This window comes from Catharus ustulatus, chromosome 2, assembly GCF_009819885.2.
Source record: "Catharus ustulatus isolate bCatUst1 chromosome 2, bCatUst1.pri.v2, whole genome shotgun sequence".
NCBI classification, from domain to species: Eukaryota; Metazoa; Chordata; class Aves; order Passeriformes; family Turdidae; genus Catharus; species Catharus ustulatus.
The window spans coordinates 118,142,886-118,161,388 of NC_046222.1; the positions used below are offsets into that span (position 1 = coordinate 118,142,886).

At 42.7% G+C, this 18,503-nt stretch overlaps 1 protein-coding gene across 2 annotated transcripts in view; it reads right to left on the minus strand.

Moving 5' to 3' along the window:
• The window catches only part of EFHC2 (EF-hand domain containing 2), a 60,010-nt gene extending 43,831 nt beyond the window's left edge, over positions 1-16,179 (minus strand). Inside the window, exons 1-3 of one of the 2 annotated variants that reach the window (XM_033053567.2) lie at positions 16,039-16,179; positions 8,412-8,603; positions 4,002-4,152 (exon numbers count right to left, since the gene is read on the minus strand). In XM_033053567.2, the coding sequence (XP_032909458.1) occupies positions 4,002-4,152; positions 8,412-8,603; positions 16,039-16,080 (385 nt within the window). In that variant the 5' untranslated portion in view covers positions 16,081-16,179. Of the gene's footprint in view, positions 1-4,001; positions 4,153-8,411; positions 8,604-9,283; positions 9,852-16,038 lie in introns of those variants that run through there. The other variant, XM_033053566.1, reaches the window with a different exon arrangement.
• Between the last annotated feature and the right edge of the window lie 2,324 nt (positions 16,180-18,503).

The window sequence follows — 18,503 nt, forward strand, 5'->3', positions numbered from 1 at the left end:
CTGCACAGCTCAAGAGTGCATTTGAGAGGGAAGAGGAATGAGTAACACCTGGAGTTTGTACATGTTTTGCTTGCACAGAAAGGAGGAGAAGCTACCACTATTATTCCTGCAACACAAAGAGTTCATCCCAATAAACAAGGAGGCTTCTTACATTCACTTATTCACCCTTCCAGAACACAGCAAGGTCATGATTTGGCCACCATCAAATATGGCAACATCACAATTATTTCAAGGCCTTGGGGAAGGCTTAAACTCTTAGATAATCTGTTTTATTGGAGGAGCTGATGCAACTTCACTTTCCCACTTGTACTTTCCTCTTCAGCCAGCCAGCCTTGGGAACCCAGCCAGGAGGCAGCTCCACTCTCTTTTTCAGCTGGCTGACCTTGGGGAAAGCAGCCAGCTGCTCCACTCTGCTCTGGCTTGCAGGGTCTGGATTGTACTGGAAGCTACAGTCAACCCCACGGGAACAGAAATGACCTTTTGATAAGACAGTATCAGCCAGCCACAGTCCTGTTAACTGGGAATTATATGTACAAAACACTTGCAACTGCCATATCTAGCCTGGCTCTCTATGGGAGAATTTTTTTTTATTCTGAAAGAATAATTATCATTCTGGCTGTGGAAGAAGCATTTGGAGTTTGTTATGTGGTCAAGTTTACCATCCTTTTCTCCTTATCTTGACTTGGGCCTTGGGCACTGTGATTGTCCTGCTGTTTCTTGCTTTGATCCTGCTTTCTCAAGTTCAAGGTTTTTGCATTCCTTCCTCCGTACCGATTTCTTCTAATGCTCCTAGTATTTGCCAAATACCAAGGCAGTACCCAAAATTAAATTATGTTTAAATTTCAGTTATTTAGTAGCAACTTTGTAAGTCCAAATTCATGTCCAAGTACAGCTGCCAGTTTCATAAAGCAGTTTTTAAAGTCACTGAAACATTTCCCACAGATCATTTACTTCATTGCTTTGAGATTTTGATCAATGGTAAAAGCATATTTTCTGGCTTTTTTTCTCTGAAGCCAGTTTGTTTAAGTTTTGTAAAATCATAATTGAACTTAGAAATTCTTCTAACTTCTTTGACCATTGTTCCTTCACCAGATCTTCCTGTGAGCCTCTCCAAATTTCTTTCCACAAAACCACAAGCACTACAAGAGTACAATGAGAAACTACTGAATTTCTCCAATCCCACCATTCCCAGACACCCATTCAGACCATCAAAGTTTGATTTGTGGGTTATGGCACAACCATTGGTAATCAAGGCATTAACCAGCCAAGATAAGATCTACCTTTGATCTACCCTGTCACAGCTCTACCTTCTCCCCAAGAAGCATCCTGTAAACAGCCATCCCAGCTGTCTGGTTCACATCTTTTTTTGACAGGGCAAACATCCAAGTTAAGGTGAGCAGCACTCTCTGCCTTCAACAGTTCAATTATACTTTATCCATTACTGTTTTTTGCTGTTCTTCCTTTACTGCAGCACTCCAATTCTTCACACAGACTGAGCCCATCCTCCTGATGTCCTCACACCTTTTTCTTCACTCACCTGTGCTCCTTTGTTCAGTGCAGTTTGCCTTTTAGCAAACCGAGTTCTCCTATGGCTGAACTCTCCTCTACAAGTCTCTGGAATTTTAATTAACTGAAAAGTTGTATTTCAGCAGATGTGCAGAGAGCAGCATAATGGTCAAGATCCTGAACTTCAGTTCAGTTCAGCTCTTCACCCTGTTATGACCTTTTCTGTCTGATCATGGGTAAGATTTTCATTCCTTTGTGCTTCAGGTTACCAGCTTCACAATCCAGACAGTTAAACTCCTGTTGCTCTTGGGCTTAAAAATTCCCAGTCAGGATAAAAAATTTGAAGAATGTAAGATAGATAGATAGATAGATAGATAGATAGATAGATAGAATTAAAATAAAAGAGGAAATGGGACAATTCTTTATTGAAAATTTTAAGATTAGCAGTTAATGATTCAGTATATATTTTTAAGAAACACTGTTTTTGCATGTATTCAACAACAAATATCTAGACCCTTTAACAAAGCTTTTGTCATTGGTCTTCAGTAATGGAGCATGAAGTCAAACTCCAAGTGCATGTGAGTAGAGAATCCTCTGATGGGTGTCCCCATCACCTCTTTCACTCTACTTCATATTAATTTCAAGGACAAGAAGAATATTCATGTAGATGTTTATGATAAAGTATAGGCCCTGTATCTATGCATCAACTGTGAAGCCCAAACACATTCTAAATAGTCCTTGGGCCTTTCAATCTACAGTTTTTCTTCCTTCCCAAATACAACCAATACTCAGAGCTTCCTTACCAGCTCAGATACCAGTGACAAATAAATTAAGTGTACTTTGGAGATCCTGGAACATTTCTTTTTAATCCATCATGTAAATACATATATCCCACTATCTCATAGAGACTTTCTAAACATCCTTGTATGGAAAACTGAGAAAATTCTTGGTTCTCTCTAGTATCATTCAGTTAATTTTAGGTCCAGTATCAAAGCTGACTCCAACAATCATTAACACAAGATACAACCAAGGAAACAGGAGGAAATTGTAGGCTTCCTGTCACCAAAGGAACAGGACTAGACTGCCAGGAACATTAGGGCTGAAGAGGCAGCCTGCACATCCCATAGTACAAAGACAATGAAAATAACTCCTTCAAAGGAATCAGCTTTGAATTTGCTTTATCCTGCTCTAAAGAATCTGGCTTCCACCTTCTCTCTCAAAGGCATCACCTCTGACTCTCTGTACTTCCTTTGTCAGTGGACATTTCCTTTAAGCCAAAAATCCCAGAAGCAGCTGTTCCCACTCTTGGAGCACACAAGTCAAGGAAAACCTAAACCTGATGATGTCTCCCACGTCTTACACATGGGTGCAGGGTGGGGGTAAGGGAAAGAGCCTCAAAATGCTTTTCTTCACATGAAAAACCACTTGCACAGGTAGGAGTAGGACAAGGTTTCATTGCAGTCAAAATCAGTCCCTGTTGATGAGCCTACAAAACTTCTGGCAAGAACTACTCAACACAGGGACAGCAGCACCTGAAGTACCAGTTTAAGAGATTCACAGGCAATTTTATCCCAGTCCTAACAGTAACTTTGCACATAAAACCTTTAAATATTGTCTCACTCTGATAGCATCTGCTGATCTGGGGAAAAGAATAGGGTTGTTAAATGGTTAACTTATTTTTGAAAATTGCTGTGCTAAGAATGTATAAAATGTACAAAATGTCTTTGGGGACTGGGAGGTGCAGTCATCCCAAGACATCCTGCTTCTCTGGATTATATCCCTTCAAAACTTTTAATTCTGGCAGTGACCCATAAACACCAAGAAGCAGCAGCTGTGTTCCCCCTCTGCAACAGGATGTTGACTGCTAGATCACATTTTCTTAGTATAAACCAAGTCAAATAATACCCCAGTAAATCAGCACAGTAAACCCTCCTCCTGAAGTCCTCAGGCTGGTCCCAGTGCATGGATGTGACACTGAGGCAAGCAGCTTCTCAATTTAAGAGGCATCAAGGAAAAATTACTGTGCCAAGGGCACTTTAATCATAAAAGAACCAAAGCCAGATGCACAGAAGACTCCTGTCTTCAGTAATGGCAGAGACACTGCAGTAGCTCATGAGCAATTACAGAACTGCTGCCACAGAACATCCTGTCAATGCCAAGATGGGAGGAGCCAGGCTCAGGAATGGAGATCTAGAACACAAACTGTTTTTGCAGGAGTGACAAAGACTTTACCACCATATGATTCCAAACTACTGTATTAGAGAAAAATTGTATGTTTGAGTAGGGGAGAGGATTCAGCCTTACACAATCCACATCTTGAGAAACTAAGACAATAAAAAGGTTCACATCATGTAACAGAACAGACAATTAAACCTGTGCATTTACATCCCATTTTAGCTATAAGAACTCACATTATATATCCTTTGGAATGGACCAAGACTGTACTGAAAAGAGATATAAAGGGGAGAAAAAAGGGTGCCAATAAAAACAGATACCTTGTTTTAAGCCACTATTTTTCACTACAGGCTCAGTCACTTGAATTGTATCATCTTCAAGGTAGAAATATATTTTACAGTGTCTGATTCTATAAAGCTCTTGATGTTTTTCAGGCACTTCTTCTTCAAAATAGGCATCAAAACACAACACCTATTAAAAACAATAAATAAATATAAAGCAGCAAAATCCCCAATACTTTTGAAAAATATGTCAAATAAACTTGTATAGGTTATAAGTAACTAAATGTATAGATTTCAGGAGGTAGATTTATCTCTCAGAAATGTAAGAACAGAAATCCACATTAAAGCACATAAATTTAAAATTCTTTGCTTGGCATTTTTATTATCACAACATCTAAGCAGAGATGGACCTCTAAAGTAAAGAAATAAATCAAATACAAAACTATCAGCAGGTTGCTTGGAAAATCTTCCAAACAAAGCATTTCTGATAACACAATGAGCTGCCTAGGCACTGAAGCAAATTTTAGACTGCTATTCTATGAATTACTAGAAAATACAGTGCATGATGACAGCAATGGCTTTACCATCAAAGTAAGTGGAAAGATTTCTTTTTAAGCAGATCTTGCAAGTGCTCAAATGAATGGTACTGAAGACTACCAGAGAGAAATGACATTTTTCAGGAGGCATTTACAGCTGTGTGATATTGGCATTTCAAAACTTCCCTGGTTCTGCAGTTCAGTGAGAAATCTCACAGAGTATAGTAAATTATCTTCATCGTCTCTTGTAACAGCAATAATGCAAAAAAAAACCCAACCTTTACAGGATTAGTGCTCACTGGTCTTCATACCTGGAGATCCCAGCTCAAGCTCAGACACCATTACACAGATTTTGCACTTCTTGGTATCAGTTTTTAATCACCAACACCAATGTTAAGGGAACATGAGAGATGTATCTACTTCCTAATGCATTATCTAGCATGATGCTTGCTTTGGTAAGTGTGTGCAGGAAGATATTAATTAATACAGGTTTCCATCCTGTCTCCCCAACACATTAACACATTTGGGTCAAATTACTGTTATTTATACTTTATTTTCCACATTAGTTATATTTAATAAATGCAATTACCTTTATTCTTGATTCATCAGACAACATGAAGCATTGAAAAAAAGACAATTTAGCTGCTCCCTATGTTTCAACAAGCATCATGAGTTGGAAATGTTTGAAATCTAGTAAGCTGGCTGAGCTCCCTGCATGACAGGACACACTGGTTAATAGTCTGCATTCCTTTTGCACGTGCCTTTGGGAATCTCAAAGTGCCTCCATGAGTGCTGGTGACAGAGATTTTATAGCACCTCATAGACATCTGGGAAGACAGAAGCAGCAGCTTGCCCAGGAGCACACAGCAGCCACCCTGTGTCCTGCTCAGACTTCTCAGTCACATTCCCTTCTCTCAGACAGGTTAAGTGCAAGATGGTAGTAATTCTATTTCCAGAAATTATTTCAAAGGCTCAGATCCCACTGATTTTCAGCAACCAGTGAACAGTATGACAGACACATTTTTGGCATCAATTCTCCTGCATTGTGATCCTCCACCACTAGAGAAATAAAATTTAAATTACAACCAAATGACATAACCATTACCTGTTAAACCTGATGGCATTAGATCTTCACATGAAGGAATCCAGAAAACTCAGTTATAGTTTGTTTAATTAGTACAACACGCAAGTTTCTGAACAATGTACAGATTTGAAAATAGATTTAAAAATTAATACTTGTCCATATTTTTTTAACTGTGGATTTAACTATTTCATGTATCAAACACAAAAACACTGGACAAAACACCTGACATACAACAGAGGCAACACAAACTATCCACCTTGAACATCTCTTCCTCCTTCCAGTTGTCTAAACACTGGTGTAGAGTGCCACTTTTGGTGTCCCAATGATCCTTCCTGGCCTCCAGCCACTGTTTGGAATGACCAGGAGCCCTGTGTAAATCTCTTGAACACTCCAGGGGCCCTCAAAATTACTGTGCTGGAACCACTGTATCCCAGTCTGAACATCCTGGGCTTCAGCTGACAAGGACCAGAATTTCATTCCTCACCCAGCTGCTGATGAGCCATGAAATCACTGAAAACATGGACATTTCTGCACCCTCTTGTCCCTGTTTTGCCAGTCCCACTAGAATAGGGACATTTGATGAAAATCCTGTTCAAGACATCTGCTTCATTACTAATTGTTCTTAATTTTGTCAATGATCTCTTCTGAGAACAGTTGTCTCCATGAGACACCAGCCAGGCAAAGCAGTCTGTTTGCACAGAACTCCAAGCTCAATCAAATCCTTAATACATTGGATTTATTTCTTTCTCTGGTTTATCCCATTCAAGGAGTTTGTGCAGGTTTTTTTGCACTCACACTTTATTCTCTTTATACCCTTATCAACATGCCAGTGTGTGACTGAAATATATGCAGCAACCAACTGTAATTTTGCAGATCAAAGCAGATGATTTGGGAAGAGTGAGGAGGAAAAGGAACAAAAAGAAGATGACTTACTTTTCATTTTGAAGAAAAGTTAGTCTAAAAATACTCAAAATGTAACACTTCCTAACTGGAATCTCATCTGCAGTGCAGAACTACAAAGTTCCCATCCCACTCCTTAAAAAATTAAATGTTACCTATGAAAACCAAGAATAACAAATATTCAATAAACTCTGTAGCACTTTTCAAAGTGCCACAGTGTCCCTGACACCTGTGGTTGTAAAACTATAAACATCATTTCAAGTCCAGGAGGCCTTGTGTGTGTACTTACTCATAGAAGAATTTAAATTTACACCTGCTTCCTATTAGGCAAGTGAAATTATGAATACTACTTCTCAGTCAACTTAATAATGAAGTTTTATGCCTGTCCTTCTTCCAATTACTATAGAACTATGGAAAGTTAGCAGCCAAAGTAGTAGGAAAGCAGTCTACATTTCAAAAATAAACACCTACTCAAACCATTTTTCATTAAGTGCATTCTGCTGAGACCCAAAGTGCAGCACAGGAGGACAGAGCTGCATTCCACTCTTAACTGGGGAAGTTAAATCAGTTGGGTAGCAAGTACCCTGTAACAATGTGCCATTAATACAAACACATGAGCCCTCCAGAGGCCAATTCTGAACCTGCAAACTCCTGTCCTGGACTGCCCTGTGGATGCACACATGGATTAGATCAGGAATGGCCAAAAGCCAGCAAGCTCCTCCCACAGCCAAGGCCAGGACCTGCTCACTGGAAGCTCCCTCTGCCTCCTACTGAACTCCCTGATTCCACAGACCTGGATCCAAGGCCTGAGGAGGCAATGCATCCCTCCTTGCTCCAGGAAGGGAGCAGGAAAAGCAAATCCAGGTCTGGCTGAAGCTTTAACATCTGCTCACACTGGAGCAGGTCATGCCCAAGCACAGAGCTCTGTGAGCAATACCAGGGATCTCAGAGGCAAAGGCAACCAAAGGCACATGAGATGTTCAAACCTTACATTTTCTTGTTGTAGTTCTGCTCTGCCAAAGATGAATATGTAATTATACTCCAATTACCTGCTTGGCTTCTCTTTTAAAGCAAAAATTATGAGATTTGCCTTTCTTCCCAGTATTTAAATACTATAATCATTTAATCATGCAATATTTCCGCAATCTGCTGAATTATTCCTTTTTCTGGATCATTTTCCTTCCCTGACTGTAAGCTTTATGCTTTAAAAATAAAACATCTCTAAGTAGAATTTAATGTGAATTTAAACATGGCAAGTAACAACAATGTGCTACAAAATTCCTGTCATCACAGGTTGCAGTTATTTGGTAACTCTCTAAAGGTGTCACTACATTCTTGGTCAAAAAACAAAACAAAGCAAAAAACAAACAAACAAAAAACAAACCACAAAACCCAAACAAACAAAAAACAAACAAAACCAAACAAACCCACCCTAATTTTAAATTCCTGTGTCTCTATCAGATGTGCTCAATTACACAATAACAAATCATAGAGAAATCCAGAAATGAACCGGACTTTGAGCATGCATGTATGATGGCATGAGTGAATCCCAAAGCTCTCCACTGAGCTTAATGATTCCCAAGTGCCCATGCACATTTCTCCCAGACTGGGGCTTACCTCACATTCATTCTTACCAGGTTACCAAATAATTTCCTGACTGTCATAATTTTCACTGAACAGGATGTGATGCCCACTCCCTTATTTTTGCTAAATCCTGTAGGAGATGAAACGTTGTATGGCATAACACATGTTTATATTTATTGTCCAATATATTAATATAATGAAAAAATACCCACTACCACTCTTTGTCTATCTAGGATTTTTTTTATATACAGAAAATAATCTTCTGAAACATCTGACTAATGGAAGTTCATTGCTACACTCTGTCATATTGTAGCTATTCATAAAAAAAAAAAAAAAAGTACATACCTGCTTGTCAAAAGCAATCCAAGAAGGAGGACTACTTCCTATTCCTATTCCTTCAGGAAATACACTGTTGGTAACTTTTAAGGTCTGACCAGGCAACAGTTCACCTCCTATTCCAGGTTTATTGTCAAACATCATAGGAACATCATTTGAGTAACAGAAGATCTGTGATCTGTGGAACTTGTCTTCCCCAATCTGTCAAAAGTGCAGAAGAAAAAGAGAAAAAAAATTCTGTGTGTTTGTTTTTAAATCCATACTAGCTGACTATCCAGGCAAGGAGGATTAATCATGCAAAAGTTTCTTTATATTTACTTTTAATACAGACTTTAAAAACCTGTGACAACTGGAATGCTGCAAGTGAAGTGACATTTTTCAGTGGTTAATTTGCCAGTCTTATAGACAAAAATGGAATAATATTCCAGTAATTTACCTAGGCTGAGAGACTGGATGGTACCAGATATTCACCTCCCACACTCCTCTCTGCCACAAGGATTGAGGTTCATGGTAGAGAAAGAATCATCACCCCCAAGAACTGTTGTAAAAGGTAAAGGGGAAAGGCCTTTCCTACAGCTCTCCAGAGGACAAATGGAAGCAGTACAACAGCACAGAGAACAGCCTGTTCTTGTTATTCATGTCAAAGATCTTATTTACACTTGCACCCCTGAGTGCAAAATAAATTCCTCTGTACTAGTGAATACACTTGAATTTTGGGAGGCTGGACCTGAATCAAAAGGCAGACATTCATTCCATCTGGGAGTATTTCAAAGGTCTCTGTAGTGATTCCTCTATATTATTACTAAATTTTCAGGCAATTAAAGATGGGGTGCTTAAAAAATATGGGAATAAGCAACAGCAAAGGAAACCATCTCACCCACTTGAATTTCTTGGCTGGGGCTGGAGCCAGTCTTCAAGGAACACAGAAAAGCTTCTGGGCTCACAGAAATATCACTCCTGTCTCTGGGAATGTCCCTCCTAATAAGCTGCCAGCTTTGCTGGCCAGTTCTCTCCAATGGAGGCAGTTGGTGTGAGCTGGGTTTGGGCAGCAATCCCCTAATGATCCCACACATCAGTCCCATAGGAGAGGACAGGGAAATAGGAAATGCCAACAGAAAACTCAACTTCCTTCCATGAGCAGCAATCCTGACTCATTAGCTCCTCTCACTCTACTATTCTTCCCTTTCTTGCCCTCTCAAATCCTCAAAATATTTTATCTGGGAAGCAGAGAGAGGCCACTGCACCCTGGCACACCCATTAAGGGGAGGGAGAGGCCATCAGAGCTGTGTCCTCCCTCAGCCTGGGACTGGGGGACCATGAGAGAAGATGAGGCTGAAGTGGGAGGAACTGATGTTATAGGTGAGAAAAGTAAAGGTAGAGAAAAAGGTTGGACAGCAAATTTTCACAGCAGCTCCAGAGCAGGATGTCAGTAAAGTAGCAGGGGGACAAAATTGCCTCCCCACTCCATTTGGCAAACTGGGCATCACATTGTGTGTAAACCACTACTCTCCCAGAAGGTGTAGACAGTTCTAAGTTAATATCCTAAATTTTAAAATGGTACAAATAACCCTTTTTCATGATGGCAACATTCAAGTGCTCCAAGATAAAGTAACACATGCCCAGCAGAGCAGCCCTGGGAACAAGGGCAAGCAGTGAAGCTGCAAAACCTGGAAGTATTCAAGCAGTTATTTCATTCTGTCAGTATGAAAAAGTCAGAAATCTGAAAGGCAGGGAAGCAGCCTCATGGCACAGAACTATCAGCACTGGTCTGTAGGAACTCCTGCACTTTGGGGGTCACAGTCTGAACTGTTCACCTGCCTCCAGGTGCTCCAAATGCAATGGCACAACAGAGAGCTGCTGACATGAACAGCCCAGTCACTGCTTTAACTCAACCTTGCTTAAAATCCTTTTGCACACCACTTTTGCAAGGACAGCAGTATGAAAAAGAATACTTACTCTTTTTTTCAAATCATTATTTTTAATACCATGATAATCAATGGTTATACCCTTGCTTAGGTTAAAAAAAGCTGAGCTAGTACTCTTTGAAATAGTTATTGCAAAGGAATAAGGTTCACATACTGGGGTCAGAAAAAATCAGAGCTATGGAAGCACATCCCCAAAGAAGATACTTTAAAGGTAAGCAGTGTTTTGAACAAAAGTGCATAAAAGAGCATGCAGAAAGTATCATAATTTAAAGAACAATACAAAGGAAACAGAAAATTACTCCTCAAGATATAACTCAAGAACAAGAGTTACTAAATAAAACAGAAAATAAATAAAAGGAAATGCTTGTAGGCAGTCCAGGAGCTCATGGGTCCTCCTACCACAGAGCATTGCTCAAGCCAGAAATTTAACCAGGGACATTTGCAGGAATGATGCCCAAAATTAAATATTTAATATCAGCACAGCTTTGTGAGGTGTGATATAAAATGTCATGCTTCAGTGTGAGCACTGACATTTAGGCATCAGGAGCAGAGCTTCATGCGGTCATCCCACCTTCCCCACAAGAGGTGAGGACAGGTGCTCTCCTGGAATCTGGAACAGCCAGGCACTGACAGGGGCTGGCACCTGCTTTGTAACACATCTGCATTTGGGATGGCTTCTTCTCTCTCATCTGGGTGCTACTGAACTTCCCTTTCTTCTTCTGTTTCTTTTTAAAATAATTTTGTTGCCCTGAGAAAGAGCTGGGGAGAAGTCAGAAGGGAAGGGAGCTTTCCACATCTATCAGTGCAAATGTACAATAATTGTAGTCGAGTTGAATTTTAAAAGGGGATTTTCTAGGCAGAAACATCTGATTTATACTCAGGGTGCTACAGAACAGATCCACTTTCTGGCACAGCAAGTATTTAATTATTTTCCCTCTATTACCAAAGCATCTGTTAAGGAGAAAGGAACAGTTAGCAAAGCACAGTGAGGGTGGCAGTTTTCCTGAGCAAAGGAAAGATTTTAATGTCCTCAAAACTTCTTCTAGAAGCATTTGCTGTTCTTATGTTTTTGGAGTTCAGAAGCAAAAGTATGGCAAAGTGTTCCTCAAAGTAATCCAGGTCTGACCCTGCTGGAATTTCAAGAATTTAGGGCTAAAATCACAACATCCTTTAAATCTGATATGAAAAATACATGACAGAACAGCTTCAATTCTGTTAACAATCTTCTGTGTCTTTCCTATAATTTTTTAGGGTTTGACAAAATTACTATTTTAGATTCCTAATTACATAATTCCTTATCCCCTTCTTCCAAAAAGCACCTAGATCCATAGACAAAACAATCTTCTCAACATTTGTACAGTTATTTCTTTAAAAAAAAAGAGAACAACAATAACAATAACAAGAATCGTTAAAATTGAGGATCACAAAAGAGAAAAATCACATTTGGGAAACTTCAGCTAATGAACTCAGACCACATCCAGCCTAAAATATGACAGAACATCATGCTACCTCCAAATGGAATGACTTCTAACAGAAATCTTTTAGAGAGCAGGGAAAGAGCTTGGATGTGTCTGCTGTGCTAATGCAGCTCAACTGAACAGGCTGGGGACCTGCTGAACAGAGCTGGACATTTTCTGTGTGCTGAGCCTGAAAAATATTGAGGATCCACTCAATAGTGACTAATACAAAGGTCAGGGCTCTCTGACTGCAGCTCTTGGCTTTGCAAACTCAGCCCCTGCAGTCCCTGGGGAGCACTGCCTTGTGCTCACTCCATCTTGCTCTGTAATAGAGTCACAGCAAACTCCCCAGGAAGCTGCACATTCCAGCTGAACCAAACACAGCTGGCAATCTCCCAGCACAGCAGCTGGAGTGATGGGAGAGCCCTCAGTGGGCTCTCAGAAGCCACGTTTTTAACTCAGTCCCACAGGGAGCCATGGCAGGAGTGGCAGCAGTTTTGTACCCAGTATCCATCTGTAATTCCCACCTTGACAGCAGCAGCTGCACCATTGATGTCCTGCTCAAACCCTGTATCAGGATGAACTGTGGCATTTCTGAACAATTCTGGGCTGCTGACAAAGTCTCCTGGCTGTTTCAGCTAAGGGATCGAAATAAATGCAAATGCTACACACCATGCCAGTCAAATTCATGTGACTGATTTCCAACTCTTATCACTCCCTGCTTGCTGCAGAGATCTCAGGATGTTCAGGGGTTAAGTGGTACTGGCAGAGGAACATCCTAAGACATCATTGAGAGCAACTTTAGTGCCACTCTAAAAACATCACAAAACAAGGTGCATCAACACCAGTAGTGTGGGTCAGTACATGAAAGGCCTGGATTTATTGTAGCAGGTCCAGAGGAGGGCCAGAAAAATTAGCAGGGGACTGGAGCACCTGCACTATAAGAACAGGCTGACAGAATTGGGGTTATTCAGCCCAGAGAAGAATCCAGGGAGACCTTATTGTGGCCTTTCTTTAAGGAAGAGTATAAGAATAATAGGGACAGACTTTTTAGCAAAGCCTGTTGCAACAGAACAAGGGGTCATAGTTTTAAGTGAAAAGAGAGCTGATGCAGGCTAGGTGTAAGGAGGAAATTTTTTACAATGAAGGTGATGAAACACTGGGATAGGTTGCCTAGAGAGGTGGCAGATGTTCATTCCTGCAAACATTCAAGGCCAGGCTGCCCTGAGTAACCTGATCTAGCAGAAGGTGTTCTGCTCATGGCAGGAGGATTGGCCTGGATGACCTTCAAAGGTCTTTTCCAGCTCAAACCATTCTGTGATTCTGGCCTGCTCTCACTACCTGGGAGAAGTCAGCTAATAGATAAAGGGAAGATTTGAGTTTGGTGATTGTGAACAGAGATCTGGGGGAGCAGGGCTGAGGGACAGGAGGTAGTGGAAGTGGTTCAGGGAAAGGTGGCCAGAGAAAGAAGGACAGTAGGCACCATTATTTATAAAGAGGTTGGCAAATGTTCTTGGGCAAGAAAAACTAATGTCCTGTTTTGTGGGTTACAGAGCAGCAGAAAATATTTCAGGCAGGAAACACAGTAGCACAGTTGAGGGCAATTCCAACCTTCTGCAATAAACAAGGAAGGTGTGGAATTTCTGCTGTGCCACTAAAGTTTGCAACAGAATTTTTTACAGTTTTTCAAGGATGTAGTTTCCCCATGAGATCTATAAACTCATTGCCCTATTCTCTAAGAAATGCCATGGAGAATGGTTGCACAGAATTTTCTCTCTGAGAGGGATTTCAAACATCAGGCAAGAAAATACACTGGTCAGCCAGCACTTGGCAAATCTGACCCACATGAATATGTGTTTCTCACCCTCCTCCTTAGCTGCTGACATAGGCAAGGACATCAATCCAGTATCAGAAGGAGAAGCTCCTTTTGAGAACAGGAGGCAGACAAGGAATACTAACAGAGGGAGTACTTGTGTTGTAACCAGTGCCATCTCTGACACAGACCAGGCTCCAAATACACAAAGTATTTTCTTGCAGTAATAGAGCAAACCTTTTATATGCTGTGTTTCCACCACGTGCTCAAAATACCTGTATTGTTAGATCTCCTCATCACCCACAAACAAAAAACACAGGCACTGCTAATGAGCAGCTGATCTTTGGAGTTCTGTTTTAAAAGAGGGGAAGGGTTTTTTTTTGATGAATGGACTTCTGTGCACACAAACTACTGTAATTTTGATTTTCAACTCTACTTTAAAGCACTGATTTTCTGCAGGCAGCCCAGCCACCTTATTAAACACATCCAAGGTAGACAGAAGACACAAGTACTCCCTTTCCATGCCTTCTGTGGGTCTACAGATGAGGCAGTGGAAGCATTAGGAGCAGAGACAAGAGAATTTCACTGGGAGCTCGAACAATAATGAGTAGAATTAATACTCATAATTATAATCCAAGAGCTGATAGGAACAACAATCCCCTGTCCCCTGTGCATCTTTCTTCAGGGAATGCTTTGCTGCTGTTGTTTCTGTGCAGTAAGAGGCATGGATGGTGATGCTCACAGTCCTGACAGGTGGAAACACTTCCTTTTCAATTTATCTAGAGCAGTGACACCATTTTTCCTTTAAATATGCTATTCTCAGCCTCTCATTTGTGGAGGTGAGTTGCCATTATTAACTCCAGTGTCTCAAGGACTGACAAAAAGAGCAATCTGGAGCCTAAAAACGGTCTAACCATGATTTTATAATGTTGTCTTGTGGCACTTTGTGAGAGCTTTCACACCTTCAATTCTCATAGCACACTCACTGTACACACTCCAGCATGGGGTGTTCAACACTCTCTGTGAGTAACTTTTCCCAAGCACGTGAAGTTAAATTAAATCAATTCAAGTTTGGAGAACAATAAAGCCACAGATACCCCTGAGCTGAGCTATTCTGCTCCCACCCAGCAGGTACCAACAGCACTCACCTATTCCAGTGCTGCTGAGACGCCCACTCAGCAGCCACCTCAAGTGTTACACACACAACCAATCCTTAACAAAACAAATCTCAGTTCAGCAGGAGACTGAGCATTCAGCACCAGACTGGTTTTCATACCCCTTCCAAAACAACAGCACCCAGCTGTTTCCAGGGAAGAAGATGCCTGAAAGATTCTCACTCTAGGCTGGGCTTGCAAGAGGTCCTGTGTTTGCAGACACCTATGCAGTGCTGAGACTGGGATCCACATATTTCTACACAATTTCATTTTCACTCCATTTCACAATTTTCTTTCCCTGTACCAGGGCAGTTTTGTGTCTATCACAGAATCATAGAATGCCCTGCATTGTAAGAGACCTTAAAGAACATTCAATTCCAACCCCTTTATCATGGGTAGGGACACCTTCCACCAGACCAGGTTGCTCAGAGCTGCACCCAACCCAGCCTTGAACACTTCCAACAATAGGGTGTTGGCATGTTCTATGAGCAACCTTGGCCACAACATGTTCATAGTGTGAAAAAGAGATTCTCTTTCAGATATTTTAACATTATTAAGAATGTTAAAATACACTGTTTCATTTGCCTCCTGAAGGCACCAGCCAGAGCGTTGTACAGAAATTCTGCCTTATCCCCCACAGCTTCACAATAGAGCGTGTTCAGAGAATTCCTAGCTATCCTTGATAAAAAATGTTGAAGTAGTGATGGCAGCCTTCTCTTTTGCTTGCTGCACTAAAATTATCATCTCGTCTATTTAGCCTTAATAGTATTGGCAATCCTGAAACAGCACATCAGCATTGCCCTTTCTGGCAAAGCCTTTGTGGTTTATGTAGAGGGTATCTGTATCCCTGTCTTGTTCTGTTAGAGCTGCAACAACAGCTCAAACGGCCCCAAAGCAGTTGCCAGATCACAAAATCAGTGAGGCTGGAAAAGCCCTCTGAGCTCATCGAGTCCAGCCCGTGAGCGATCAGCACCGCGTCACCCTGACCGTGGCACAGAGCGCCTGGAACTCCCCAGGGATGGTGACAGCACCGCCTCCCTGGGCAGCCCATTCCGAAGTCTAACCAGGCTTTCTGTACAGAACCTCCTGCTGGTGCCCAGACCGAGCCTCCCCCGGCACAGCTCCAGCCCCAGCACCCGCACCGCGGTGAGGCCGGCGGGGCTCGGGGCACCCGGGGCACCCGGGGCTCCCCCTGCGGGGCCGGCAGGAGCGGCCCCGGCACGGACCCGCGGCTCGGGGAGGGCAGGAGGGTGGCAGGAGCTGCCCGGGGCCCGGGCGGGCACTCACGTTGCGGCGCCGGGAGAAGCCGGGCAGCAGCGGCAGCGCCATGGCCGCCCCTCAACTGCCGCTGCTGCCCGGAGACCGCGCGGCGTGACGTCATGCGGCCGTGACGTCACCGGGCGGGGACGGGCGCGGGGGGACCGCGGGGCTCGTCCCGAACCGATCATACCGAACCGAGCATCCCGAACCGAGCATCGGAACCGAGCATCCGAACCGAGCATCCCGAACCCAGCATCGGAACCGATCATCCGAACCGAGCATCGGAACCGAGCATCGGAACCGAGCATCCGAACTGAGCATCGGAACCGAGCATACCGAACCGAGCATCGGAACCGAGCATCGGAACCGAGCACCCAACCGATCATACCGAACCGAGCATCGGAACCGAGCATCGGAACCGAGCATCGGAACCGAGCATCCGAACCGAGCATCGGAACCGAGCACCCGAACCGAGCATCCGAACCGAGCACCCGAACCGAGCATCGGAACCGAGCATCGGAACCGAGCATCGGAACCGAGCATCGGAACCGATCATACCGAACCGAGCATCGGAACCGAGCGTCCGAACCGAGCATCGGAACCGAGCATCCGAACCGAGCATCCGAACCGAGCATCCGAACCGAGCACCCGAACCGAGCATCGGAACCGAGCATCCGAACCGATCATCCCGAACCGATCATCCCGAACCGAGCATCGGAACCGAGCATCCGAACCGATCATCCCGAACCGATCATCCCGAACCGAGCACCCGAACCGAGCATCGGAACCGAGCATCCCGAACCGAGCATCCCGAACCGAGCATCCCAAACCGATCCATCCCAAACTGATCATCCTGCACATCCCAAACGGCTCCATCCCAAACTGATAATCCTGAATAAATCCATCCCCAACTGCTCCACCCGAACTGATCCATCCTGAAACGCTCCTTCCCAAACCGATCCATCCTGAACTGCTCATCTCGAGTGACTCATCCCCAAACTGCTCATCCCGAACCAATCATCCCAAACTTCTCATCCTGCTCATCCCAAACCGCTCCATCCCGAACCGATCATCCCGAATTGATCCATCCCCAACTGCTCCATCCTGAACCACTCCATCCTGAACCACTCATCCCAAACTGCTCATCCCGAACTGCTCATCTGAATGGCTCCATCACAGAGTCAGCAGTAGCAAAGTAGAAATAAATACATTCTTATTTATATATATATATAATAATTAATATGTATAATTATAGAAATATATCTAAATATGTGTATATAATTTATATAACTTTTATTATAATACAAATATATAAATGTATTGTAATATATTAAAAATATATAACATATATTTAATATTTATTTCACATCATTATGTACTGAATGCCAAATATATTTTAAGTCCAACACTAGCACACACTAAATCAATTTTTCCATTTTTCAGGATTAATGGCCATTTTCATCACCAATCTCTCAAAATTTGGAGTAAAGGAGTCTCATGGGTGACCTTATGGCTCCCTATAATTCCCTGACAGGATGCTGTGGCCAGGTGGGGGCCGGGCTCTTCTCCCAGGAAACGAGTGGCAGGAGGAGAGGACATGGTCTAAAGCAGTGCCAGGAGAGGTTTAGGCTGGAAATCAGAAGGAATTTCTTCACAGAAAGGGTGATGAGAAACTGGAATGGGCTGCCCAGGGAGGTGCAGTCACCATCCCTGGAGGTGTTTAAGGCCAGGCTGGAGGTGGCACTCAGTGCCATGGTCTGGGTGACACAGCAGTGCTAGGTCAGAAATCAGACTTTGATCTCGGAGGTCTTTTCCAACCTAAAGGATTCTGTGAACATTTACTCAAAGCTTTGCCTTGTCCCCTTGCTCTCTCCCAGCTGGTGAGGAGCAGTGACCTCACAGGACATGGTTCCCCCCAAATACCTCTGGAATTGGGGTCACAGATGGGGCAAATCCCAGCGCATTTGCCATTTTCTGCACCAATTAATTTTTAATGTTTTTCGTTTTGTGACTTTTACAGAGCACATTTTACTCTGGGGCTCCATCAGGCTTGGGGGAGGGGGGATGTGGGATGCTTTTACAGCTTTTTGTTTGGTTGGTTTTTTTTGCATTTTCGTCCACTGGGATGGGGAAACTGGGTCAGTGGGTTTCCACCTTCTGGTTTCCCAGCGCTCTACTACACATCTGCATTTGCATTTGGTGTGGAAAGGTAAACATTTAAAATATATTTTCATTGAAAATTAGAGAAAGCATCATTTTAATCACATTCATTTCGTACAGTGGGTGGTATTATGCAAAAATTTAAATTTCAAACAGAAAATACAGTGAGAGTTTCTCACGGATGGCTGGTGGGGGGAGGGGTTGTTTCTTTCTTTAATGGAAGTAACATTTTCCTTGTTGATAAGGGAGGATGCATTCCAGATCACTTCCAAAGCCAGTTCCAGAGAACAGCAACCATGCTATGTTATGTTCCTCCATCTTATGTAAAGCTG